We start from the raw sequence: 13,201 nt of genomic DNA on the forward strand, positions 1-13,201 counted from the left end.
GGAGTTAATAAGGCCTTGAAAGCTGATGCAAACAATTTCTGCAGGTGTCACAACTTTTGTTGATTACTTTCAAAACTTCTGTTTGAATAAAAGCAGTATTGGAACAAACTGTGTTGCTATACCACCTAAACTATCTAAACTAACTTAACTAAAGAAGACAGACAGATATTATAACTTTTAAAAGTGTCGGTCTTTGCTTTAGAGAAATTGCAAAAAAAGCCAAGGTGTCCATGAGTACAGTCTCCTACACCATCAAAAGGAACTTGCAAAGTGGAGGAATCTGACAGGAACAGGTCTGGCAGACCCAAAGCCATAACAGAATTGGAAGACGACTTTCTGAGGGTCAATAGCTTGTGTGATATGCACCTGACAGGACAATCAATTATGGCTGAACAACTATGCAGTAGCCATATCTTCAATTGTTAATTTGTTCTGTTCTTTAATTTCAGAGGACATTGACACTGGTGTGGTTCCTGGCCCAGGCAAACCTCTATTTCTTATTTCTCGTTTTTAGCAACGTCTTTCTTACTTCCACCAGACCTGTCAAACCTGCAGCTCAAGGTCTTCTCTTGATTGTTGAAAGTGACACTTGCTTACTTTGGTCACTCTCCTATGTCTCCTATACAATATATATAGCCATCCATTCTTCTTCCAGGGCCACTTTATCCTGAGTATGGTCATGATGAAACTGGAGCAAATCTCAGCATATTCATGGACAAATTTGTTGGTACTCTCCATGAAAAAATAAAAACCCACAATTGTATCTGAAACTACTTGAAACTGATAAAAGTAATTGGCACCCATCATTGTTTATTCTCCATTTAACAAAAATCTGACTGTGCTTTAGAGTTTTAATTCAACAGAATATATCAAATAAGAACACAACTGAAAACAGAATGGACAGAAATGATGGGACCCTTAACCTAAAATTTTGTTGCACAGCATTTAGAGCCGTGAAATGATTGCTGGAGTTGCAAATTTCCTCCATATTTCACAGTATATATCGTGGTCTTTTCTTTGAAAGCTTTATTTTTTCATCTGTGAACACAGAGCTGATGTGACTTGCAGAAGACCTCCAGTTTTCTCTCATCTATTCAAAGGACCTTCTCTCACAAGAACTGTGACTTGTCAATATGCATTTTAGCAAATTCCAGTCTCACTTTTGTATGTTTTTCTTTCAACAGAGGACTCCTACTGTGTCTTCTTTCATCGAGCCCACTGTCACTCAAAAAACAATCAGGCACTGATGGACCTTTACGTTGGAGTTCAGCTTGTATCTCTTCAGAACTTGTCTTTGGCTTTTTGTCTGCCTTTCTCATGATCCTTCTGTTCATTCTGGAGTCGATTCTCCACTTGCGGTCACGTCCAGGGTGGTTGGCTGCAGTCCATGGACCTTAAACTTCTTAATATTTGCCACTGTTGTCACAGGAACATCAAGCTGCTTGCAGATGGTCTTCTAGCCTTTCCCTTTCACATGCGTGTCTATCATTTTCTTTCTGATCTCCTCAGACTACTCTCTCCTTCTCTTTCTCTGGTCTGTGTTCAGTGTGGGACACACGATGATACCAAACAGAAGAGTGACGACTGTTCTTCATTTAAATGGGCTGAATGACTGTTTGAACGATTGGTGACATGTGTGATACTAATTCAGGAAAACAGCTAGTTTAAAAAATCACTTGCATCTAATTATTTACAATATCTTCTAGGGTTACCAACAAATATGTACTGGCCACTTTAGAAGATCTTTATAGAATAACCAGTACTTGATCTCTTGTCACACTTGATTTGCCTTGCTGACATATCAGTGGCATGCAGGTATGCTGGAGACAATCACGTTTCATTTAACAGGGGAAAACACAACTTTTTCAATGAGCTGGTAGGGACCAAAACATCTATCTATCTATCTATCTATCTATCTATCTATCTATCTATCTATCTATCTATCTATCTATCTATCTATCTATCTATCTATCTATCTATCTATCTATCTATCTATCTATCTATCTATCTATCTATCTATCTATCTATCTATCTATCTATTATATAGTGCCTATCTATCTATCTATCTATCTATCTATCTATCTATCTATCTATCTATCTATCTATCTATCTATCTATCTATCTATCATATATTGCCTTATCTATCTATCTATCTATCTATCTATCTATCTATCTATCTATCTATCTATCTATCTATCTATCTATCTATCTATCTATCTATCTATCTATCTATCTCTCATATAGTGCCTATCTATCTATCTATCTATCTATCTATCTATCTATCTATCTATCTATCTATCTATCTATCTATCTATCTATCTATCTATCTATCTATCTATCTATCTATCTATCTATCTATCTATCATATATTGCCTTATCTATCTATCTATCTATCTATCTATCTATCTATCTATCTATCTATCTATCTATCTATCTATCTATCTATCTATCTATCTATCTATCATATATTGCCTTATCTATCTATCTATCTATCTATCTATCTATCTATCTATCTATCTATCTATCTATCTATCTATCTATCTATCTATCTCTCATATAGTGCCTATCTATCTATCTATCTATCTATCTATCTATCTATCTATCTATCTATCTATCTATCTATCTATCTATCTATCTATCTATCTATCTCTCATATAGTGCCTATCTATCTATCTATCTATCTATCTATCTATCTATCTATCTATCTATCTATCTATCTATCTATCTATCTATCTATCTATCTATCTATCTATCTATCTATCATATATTGCCTTATCTATCTATCTATCTATCTATCTATCTATCTATCTATCTATCTATCATATATTGCCTTATCTATCTATCTATCTATCTATCTATCTATCTATCTATCTATCTATCTATCTATCTATCTATCTATCTATCTATCTATCTATCTATCTATCTATCTATCTATCTATCTATCATCTACAGGGTGAGTCAAAATTATGTTAACCTTTGAATTGCAGGAACAATTTATTCACAAAACATACTTCATGTGCAAGATGATTTACAGGAAAGTCCCAACCTGTTCACCTTCATGTTCAACACACAAAAACCAACGAGCAACAGTACCATGTAAAGCCTGGACACACATTCCGCGGGGAGTAGATGATACCACAGCCTGTATTCTGTCCTTCAGGTCATTGATATCACAGACTTTCCTGCTATACACCCGTCTCTTCACCAGACACCATAACCAGAAATCACAGAGTGTCAAATCAGAGGAGTGTGGAGGCCATGGCAATGGTCCACCACGACCTATCCATCGATGTGGAAAGGTTGAGATAAAAATAATCCATTAGTGTTAACATAATTTTGACTCAACCTGTATATATATATAATATATACTGGAAAAGATTCTGCCTCTGACGTGGCAGTCTAAGGTCTGAAGATGTTTTGTGGCAAGTAATGAAGTTTTAATAGTAACAAAGATACACCAGGCAGTTGGTCATTTGTGGATCTTACAAAAATAAGACCTCTTCTTTAACTGCACAAGAGATGTCACAAGAAAAAAATAATTTTCTGTGATTTCTAAAGCATTGAACCGTTGAGACTTTACCTGAAGTATAATCCAAACAGGAGGTTTTTAAGTTCATCTTTACAAGAAATATAAGTTCATACCGTTAAATCACTTGATTCTGGATTGTCACGGAAATAGAAGAAATATGTTCATCACAGTCTTAAGTGATATTACAGGATGGTTGATGGTTCTGGGAGACTGTAAAGGAGTGAGCACATCTGCAGCCCTTTGGTTAGGGGTATTATTACTTATATTCAAACCAAACCGAGTGTTGATCCACAGTATTTGCAAATGTAAGGAGAGCAATTTTATGAAACTTTGAGTTTGCAGTTTGGACTAATATCTCATTTATATGCTGGGCTTGCCAAAATGAATTGAAGCTGGACCCATAATCGTACTTCCAGGTCCACATCATTTCCATTTAATCTGCAGACCTGAGTTTACTTCATCTAATACAACAATGAAGACTTTACAGGCAATTTCTCCTTCTGATGATGTAGACTCACAGGCACTGTTGCAAAAGACTGAAAATCTTTTAGAAAATGTCTTTGGAGATGCACTGCAGCATACAGCAAAACGTATAAAGACACGAGAACAGGAATCTCATTCTGTAGAGAACACCAGACAGTGAATCAAGCTTGATAATGGAAACATAAAAATCAGAAGGAAAAAATATATTGTTGTTTCGTGAAGTCTTTGTGGGACGTATCGTGAGACGTTTGCATAGGCCGCTTTAGCCTCTAACTTATATTCACTTTTACGTATTTCTCTGGAATGGCTATGCCTGCTGCTCAGTGACGCTCTGCACCATGGGAAAGGAATTACAGTTTTTAATTGCAAGTAACGCCATCTGCCAAGTGAGTGCCACACTATAAAGGAGAAACGTTACATTTTGCTTCCATTACTAACATGTGAATAAATGTTCTTAATTAAACCAGCTCTCTAGGGCTGCTAGGGCAGGCTCCGGTCGCTGCAATTCCAGTAATAGAAATGAACGACTGGGTACAAGATCTGTGATGGAGGGTAAACGTGAGAACTCACTTTTGACTGCACCGTGGCCAGATTTAATTAAGAATGTTACTCCTTGGTATTAACACTAAAGTTTAATGTGGCATCCTGAGACATTGATCGAACCATTCTGTATGTTCCCTGGACATGCACGCAATTGCCGTGAATTGCTGGAATTAAAGGCGCTCTACTGATGCATACACACACTTCCCGACACCACGCAGCTGGTGGTTCGTTTGTGCTGCCTCCCCGCAAACCCGAGACCTGGTACGGCATATTTTCCTGTCTTCGGTCCGGCCGATAATGGAAATGCGAAATGGAGGAATTCTCCAGGGTGCTGAATTTGCAAGCGGAGGCTCACCCGGACACACCCACGCGCGCTCATTGGCTGCCACTCGACAGGACGTCATGCGGAGAAATCCTTCGGCGGTGTGATGATGAATTATAGATGAAAGGAGGCTGAAGATGCAGATTTGGGGACAAACACAACACGAGCTGCACCCGCACGAGCTGTGTTTCAACCACGATACATCGAAGTTCAGAGAGCTCACCTTCCGCAGCATGCATCCTGGACAGTGTTAACCCGTGCCCAGTGTTAGCGAGCGTCCCCTGGGTACCCGTTAGCAGCATTTGCCATCGTCGCTGCATTCACATCCGAGACCACAATGAGGGGATTTAACAAGGATGGGACTACAGTCGTGCTCGCATTGCTAGGTGCACTTGTGTTTGCGACGGCAGCAGCAGAAGGAGCGATCTACACCAATCATTTCTTGGTCCAGTTGCACGATGGAGGGGATGATGTAGCCAAGCAAGTAGCTGCCGATCATGGATTTTACAGTGCAAGGAAGGTAGGGGCACTTTTCTAATTGAACAATTCTCAACAGGGAGAATACATTAAAAAAGGGACAACATCAAAAATGGACATAAGTTAATAAGAGCAAGCAAACGAATTGCACCAAAGTCCCAGCGAGCAAGGGGGATGGGTGTGGGGGCGGGGTTGTGATCGTCTTTTCGTGCCCGAGTCCCGGCTCGTTTTGCACTTGCGGTACACATTCGTTCCTTTAGAAACGGTGCTCGTAAGCTGAGAAGAGTGGTCCTGTTTCCACTGAACCCGAAGACTGAGAGTCGGGGAGAGCTTTAACAGAGCGTCACATAGTGCCCACATTCTCTAATGGCATCTCATCTTCCTTCTTACTTCTGTTGTCACCTCACTTAGTGTGCTGAGGAGAACATGTTTGACATAAATGCAAATCTGCACTCGGCAGGTGTTAGTTAAACTTTTTTAAGATTCGTTTCGGAAGCAGAACTTTATCAAATGATTTAAAAAAAAAATGTGGGTAGAGGTTGCCCTTCCTGGAGCTTTAAGTGTATAAGCCAGTTTTTAACAGCCGAAGTTGTTACTATTCAAACAGTCAAACCTGATTAAAGGCGATTAAATGTTTTATTTCGTTCATCTATTCATCCAACTTCCAGTAGGGCTACGGGAGCCAAACCTGAAATGTATATGGTCCCTAATTTGAAATTGCTCTCAAGTCTCCGACCTCGTCTATATTATGTAACAGCAATTACAACAAGTCCGCGATGAACGCTCAACTCGCATACACGTCGGGCTGCTGGGTAATAAAACGGAAACTGAAGTTTTCACACTGAGAGTAAGGCTGGATCAGGACGGGGCCCCGAGAACTGAAACTGCCCGCTTTCATCTTCATCGTGCTCCTTGTCCCAGATCTTTTAATAAAGGCCAGAACCGAGCTGTTAGAATCCTCATGTACTGTATGTTACACCCGCTATTTATTGGAATGTGCATTGCCCGTTTAACAAACCCACCTCTTTTTGATTTTTTTAATATAGACATTCAGTTAATGACTTTATAAAGCTGTGTGACTAAGATCTACGTGGGCTCCGAACACCCGCAGCGCTTATGTTCTTTGGTCATATTCGTTTTAAAACTATGAGCATAAAATGAAGTGCTAGGGCCGCGGACCGCCTGAGCTTTGTCGGTTATTTAGCCGTGGCAAGTCTTCATGTGCTCTGTGGCATAGGACAGCAGCAATGATCCCCATCGTTATCATATATAGATACATAAATATACAGCATATACATTACGTACTGTACAATTTCAGCCCGCATTAATTCATTTTTAATACGTTATAAGAGCAGACGGGGATTGGAGCCAGCGTGGTGTCCAGGCTCTGGACTTCAAACCCTGTGGCTGTGGGTTCAAATCCCGCTACTGACACCACTATGTGACCTGAGCAAGTCACATGACCTGCCTGTGCTCCAATTGAAGAAAACAAAAAGAAATGGAAGCAATCGTATCATAAATGGTGTAAGTCGCCTTGGATAGAGACGTCAGCCGAACAAGTAAACAGAAATGAGCCTTTCCCGGTGGGATCAGGTGCAAAATAGGGACCATCTTTGGACAAGGCACCAGTCCATTGCACAATAATAATAAAATAAATAACCCTGAGGATTAACTGCTACAGGAAAGGATTTCCCAATTTAATTTAGTGAGTTCAGTAATTGGATTCATAAATGAATTATACAGTTATCCGTTATTTTTCCGTGCACTCTAATCATAATAATAACAATGATAATAATAATATTCCCTAAGGTCTATCTTCTTGCATGCTTAGGGGGGCTTAGGGTGATGACGGTGAGAGTTTTATATTCCTGATAGGGCAATCCATTCAGGTAATGTCTAGGAGAAGGGTCCAGACTAAACCCCCTCCAGCAGACATATTAAATATTAAATGAAAAAAACGGTTAAAGCAAGAAATGGAATTCTTATCAGCTCAGTCATCACCCGGGATAAAGAGGATTGTCAATTTGGTAGAGGCCCACACTCGAAAAGTGAACTACAATCTCCCTCGGCTACTGGCGGTCAAAGCAACACTGGGTACTGCAATGGCCACTCCAAGGAGAGGTGGGCCGGACCACAAGACCCAGACGGCTATGCCTGTTTTGTGGGCTCCAAGGCATGAAATGGACAAAAGATATCAACGAGTTCATCATGCGTACGTACATATTATACAATTACAGAATTAGAAACAGACATTAGAAACACAAACCAGACAAAGAAGAACAACCTCATCCCACAAACAAGACTCGGACAAAAACAACAGGAATTTGCTACTAACTTACAGAAACAAACAGGAGATGCCAGCAGTAATAATTCAGTCTTGTCTGACATGCAGGCAGATGAACACATTCAGCAGTGCCCACCCTAGAATGGTGGACACTACATCCACTACAACCCACCAAGACACTGTCCATCGAGGATTACTTACTGCTGCACAGACTGACAGGACATTGAGAGAACTCTCACACAACACACAGAAACTGACCCCACTCGGCGTCCCCTTATACCAAAACCACTAAACACAAAGAAACTGCCACTAATAGCAAAACCCATTAATGAAGATACACCTAAAGATGTGCATACAATAATATATTGTGACCAGTAGGGGGCGTTACAGCACCCAAAACACCAGACACAACATAACAACACAAGTCCCGGGTTCATATAAAAGGTTTATTTTAATAAAGTATCTTGACAAAAGGCTTCTTTGTAATAATCAACACAAGCACAATTCTCTAATCCAGTGGCCCCCAAACTCGATCCTGGGGACCCCCTGTGGCTGCAGGTTTTTGTTCCAACCAACGTCCGTTTTTCATTGGCCTCTTAGCCTAATTAAGGGAGTCATTATTTCCCTGTTTCTGTGTTTTGGAGTCAATGTAGAAAATACAAAATTAAGTTTGGTAGATTTTTATTAAAATGTAATAAGCAGGTATATGGAGAATATGACTCTTTTTTTTAAGGCATTAACAGTATTTTCTACCTAATTTTCATTCTGCTTTTCCAGGTGTTCTGGTTATTTAATTGATTATTTACTAATCAGTGAGTCGTTGCTGCTTTCATCATCCTGGGTGTCTGCTATGCTGGTTGCTAATTGTCACGGAGCAAACTACACAGGAAAATAATAGGAAAGCAACAAAGGAGAGTTAAGCATTTATAGCTTTAGGAAAAAAATAGAAATACTTCTAAATGTCTTATAAATGTAAAAACATACTGTTGTGTTTTTCTGAATGCAGAATAAGAGAAGAGTAAAAAAGAGCAGTTCATTAAATGAGACCAGTTGTTATCGATTATTATCACCGATTGGGAATCTGGTTGGAACAAAAACCTGCAGCCACAGTTTGGGAAGCACTGACCTAATCTCTTTTTCTTTCTTCTTCCACTCCTCCGCTCCCCTCAGGTGAGCTTTGTCCTGATTCCACCCAACTCCAGCTTGCCTGGATGAGAACATGTGAACATAAGAAATGTGATAAACAAGAGGAGACCATTCAGTCCAGCCAGCCCATTTGTTTACCTAATAGCTGAGCTGTTCTAATATCTCATCCAGAGGTTATTAACGTTGAGCGGAGTCTTTCCTCTTACTCCCTGTTCTAGGGCACAGTCCATTGGAAGCACTTCCGGGTTACATGGACACCCCACAAAGTAGGGAGCACAGATGCCTGCAGTAGCCCCTTGCAGCACCCATGGAGTTCAACAATGCTACCCCTTGGGACTGCAGTTCCCAGCATGCCTTGTAGGTGTTCATACTAGTAGCACCACCCAAGGATGCTGTCAGGGAGGCATGAAGCCCTGATAAGTTCTCTCCCCTAGTACTTCTGTCACATCAGCCTCCTGGGTGGTTATTGCTTCTTGGTCCAACCCTACCAAGATGCCACCATACCCACTTCTGCAATGTCATTTTCCTACCTCTCTCCTGGCTGAGGCAGGACGATCCTTGATTTCCATCTTGTGTCTCCAAAGGGCTGGCATCACGTCCAGGTAAGGAACCTTGCCCTATCCTGGCCAGTGTGTGCTGTCCATCACAATATACATATGTAGTCACCACCATCACACACATTGGAATGAAAGCATGGAACAGACAAAACACGACAATATCACACCAACCCAGAAACGCATCTGGGAATAAAGTGCAGAAACACAGATGAGGGACATTAGATACGACTTAGGCTGATTAGCACAGCACAAGGAGAACAACACATCAGAAACCTTCATCAAATATCCATCCATCCATTTTCCAACCCGCTGAATCTGAACACAGGGTCACGGGGGTCTGCTGGAGCCAATCCCAGCCAACACAGGGCACAAGGCAGGAACCAATCCCGGGCAGGGTGCCAACCCACCGCAGGACACACACAAACACACCCACACACCAAGCACACACTGGGGACAATTTAGAATCACCAATCCACCTAACCTGCATGTCTTTGGACTGTGGGAGGAAACCGGAGCACCCGGAAGAAACCCACGCAGACACAGGGAGAACATGCAAACTCCACGCAGGGAGGACCCGAGAAGCGAACCCAGGTCCCCAGGTCTCCCAACTGCGAGGCAGCAGCACTACCCACTGTGCCACCGTGCCACCCTCATCAAATATTTAAGAGATTAAAAACACGCACAAAACATGAAAAGCACACTGTACATATAGACTCATACAAAGATTCACTTAAACAAAAACTCGTAGTTAAAACACAGAGGCTAAAATGGTACAAATTATGCGTAGTGCAAAAACAACACAACTCACAACTCCAAAACAACGAAATACCATTTTACAGACACATACGGAATACCGTATATACTCATGTATAAGCTGGGTCTTGAAACCCGAAAAATCGATCATAAAATCAGACCCCAACTTATATGCCAGTTCAAAAATACGACACTTAATTTTTTTTTTTACATCTTCTTGCCTCCTCCAATCTCGCATCAGTTTCTTAGACACATCGAATTTTGTTGCAGCAGCGCAGTTACCAATTTCTTTGGCTACTTCAATGACGTTTAATTTAAAGTCAGCTTCGTATTTTCTTCTGATCGAACGCTCCATCGTAGATAAGGGATGCTCTTACGATAAAGGTGTATGAGGGTATGAGATACAAAAAACACAAATCAGTACAAACGTCGCTTTGGAATAGTTCGGGTATTACCGTGTGGTCACGTAGGCACAATAGAGAGAGAAAGAGGTTAGGAGCATGCACTGATACAGCGCATTGCCGCACCCACACAGAAATAAAAGGCCATGTGCTCCGTGGTTACTCTGTCAGATGGGCATTAGCATAATCCCTTGTACCAAAAGCGTGAGTTTTCTGCATTCGACGTATATGACCGACATTATAAAATACCAGAAATTATACTGTAAAATCAAGTCCCGACCTATCTGCGGGAGAACTTATCCGTGAGTATATACGGTAATACAACAATAGAAACCACTGGCACCCCAACACAGGAGAACCTCACACAGTCCTGGTTGTCCCGCTGGTCAGATGTGGTTCAGCATTCATGGACACCTGAAGCAAATCACCTGAACTGATCTCACAGACACAACGAGCAAAATACACAACTGGAGGTCACAAGGCTTGGATGGAATTCTCACTTTATGGTATAAGAGGTCCACCACTCTGTGCTTGGTGCTTGCAGATAAACTGACATCCATTATACACAGCCCACGAGAGACGCCTCAATTTTTAACAGGAGGCATCACATACATGGAACCCAAGTGAAAAGGTACCACAGAACCCAAAAATACAGGCCTCTCACCCATCTGTCTATGCTCTACAAAATGATTACCTCAAGCCCAACACACAAAATATACTCACACGTCAGAGATAACGATATACTCACAGAACATCAAGAAGACTGCAGCAGGCAACACATGGGCTGTAAGGAACAGCCTGTAATTGACCTAAAAATACAGAAAGCTACACACAGGATGCGTTAACTACAAATGACAGTGTCCCACACACATGGTTTACATCTGTACACCCCGTACTCATACACTGCTTGGGGACATTGGAGAACAACACTACATGGTCATCAATATGCACAGAATCACTACAAACAAGATGAGGTGTCCTAGCCCTCTCTGGTTCTGTCCCGCTATCCATCCATTGTCTAACAGTTTAAACAACATACAATATGGAGACAAAGTCAAAAAGCAATACTAATAACACTCTCTTTCTCATCTGGTTTGTACAACTGACACAAGAACAAACAGGAAAAGGTTTAGGCACTTTCATGATCCCCATATATTCTGAGGAGCAAAACAAGCAAAATGTTACCCAAGCTGTGGTCATTCAAAAGAAAGACAGGTTTGAAAAATTTAATTTTGGGGCGCCAACCTGGCTGTCCTCGTTTACTTAAAGGAAAAAAACAAAAACAAGCGCTTGATGGGGTTAAAACAGAACAAAACCGCTGCTACCAAATAACGCGGGCTGACAAGATATAGATGCTTCCTTCTAGGTTACAGAGGAGCTCCTTCTCTCGGTTCGCTTGGTCATGAAGTGATGCCTCCTTCTGGGCGTTTGTGCTTTTATGGCTCAGGGACTGGAAGGGGCGGAGTCAGTGGCCCTCACTGGGTGGGGTCTCTGGTCCTTATCCCAGAGGGTCATTCTTATATTGACATTCCTACATGTAAACTGAGGAATGAAGTCCTATCTTTACTGGACTGTTATGATTTGGCACAACATGTTGATTTTCCTACTCACTCTGGTGGTCATATATCGGACATGTGGGTTATCTGACGACAGCACTTCTAGCAGTGATTTGGGACTCTTTGATCATAAAGCAGTACTTTTCACTCTCTCATTACCTTTTCCTCCTCTTACCTGTAATCTTTGGAATTTTTTCTGAATCCTTAAAATATCTGCCCCTCTATCCTTGCTGGATCCATCTCTGATCTTTTTCTGTCATGCCCTATCCATCAACATTTGATAGTCTTATTGACCTCTATAACCGAGCCCTTCACTCGACACTAGATAAAACTGCTCCATTAAAACATCAGGAGGCTTTGTTTAAGCGTTCAGCTCCATGGCATAATTCAGAATTACGGTCTATGAAAGCAGCTAGCTGATGCCTTGAGCGGATGTCACGTAAGCCTGGCCTCACTGTGCACATCCAGGCTTTCTCTGACCACCAAAGGGCTCACAAGGATGTGCTAACTGCAGCCAAGAACACACATTATGTCAGAATAACAGAAAGTGGCCATGATAACCTGAGGGCTTTGTTCTCTGTAGTTAATAAACTACTTCAATCTGCATCTGGCCAGATTATCTCTGTGAAAAAACCTCAATTTTTTTCTGTAATAAAATTAGAGATCTAAATAATTCAACTAACATAAATCCATCATCCATTTATATCCTTCCCTGGCTTCCCACTCCATCCAGCTCCTTTTCTAAATTCTCACCAATCACATCTTCATTTGTTAATGACCTTCTTTGGAAGGTGAGGCCAACTACTTGTGTACTGTACCCCCATTCCCACCATAATTCTTAAATTCTGCCTTCATGCCATAACAATAATAAATACATCCCTTGACACTTTTAAAATCGATTCTGTAACCCCAATGTTAAAAAAGTCTGCTTCTTGGTGCTGGCAATCTTAATAATTTCCGTCCCATCTCTCACTTACCTTTTCTGTCCAAACGTCTTGAGCGTGTTGTAGCCTCCCAATTCACCTGTTACTTAACTTCTAATAATCTGACAGAACGTGTTCAGTTTGAGTTCAGAGCATGGCACAGCTGTGAAACTACCCTTCTTGGCGTAACCAAGGATTTATGTATGGCAGCATATTAATTCTGGTAG

General features: G+C 41.1%; 1 protein-coding gene across 1 annotated transcript in view; it reads left to right on the top strand.

Moving 5' to 3' along the window:
- Nucleotides 1–4,967: 4,967 nt before the first annotated feature.
- Nucleotides 4,968–13,201, top strand: part of pcsk2 (proprotein convertase subtilisin/kexin type 2) — a 176,405-nt gene continuing 168,171 nt past the window's right edge. The window contains exon 1 of the mRNA XM_028820415.2: nucleotides 4,968–5,397. Coding sequence (XP_028676248.1) covers nucleotides 5,215–5,397 — 183 coding nt within the window. The 5' untranslated portion in view covers nucleotides 4,968–5,214. The remainder of the gene's footprint in view (nucleotides 5,398–13,201) is intronic.

This window comes from Erpetoichthys calabaricus, chromosome 15, assembly GCF_900747795.2.
Source record: "Erpetoichthys calabaricus chromosome 15, fErpCal1.3, whole genome shotgun sequence".
NCBI classification, from domain to species: Eukaryota; Metazoa; Chordata; class Cladistia; order Polypteriformes; family Polypteridae; genus Erpetoichthys; species Erpetoichthys calabaricus.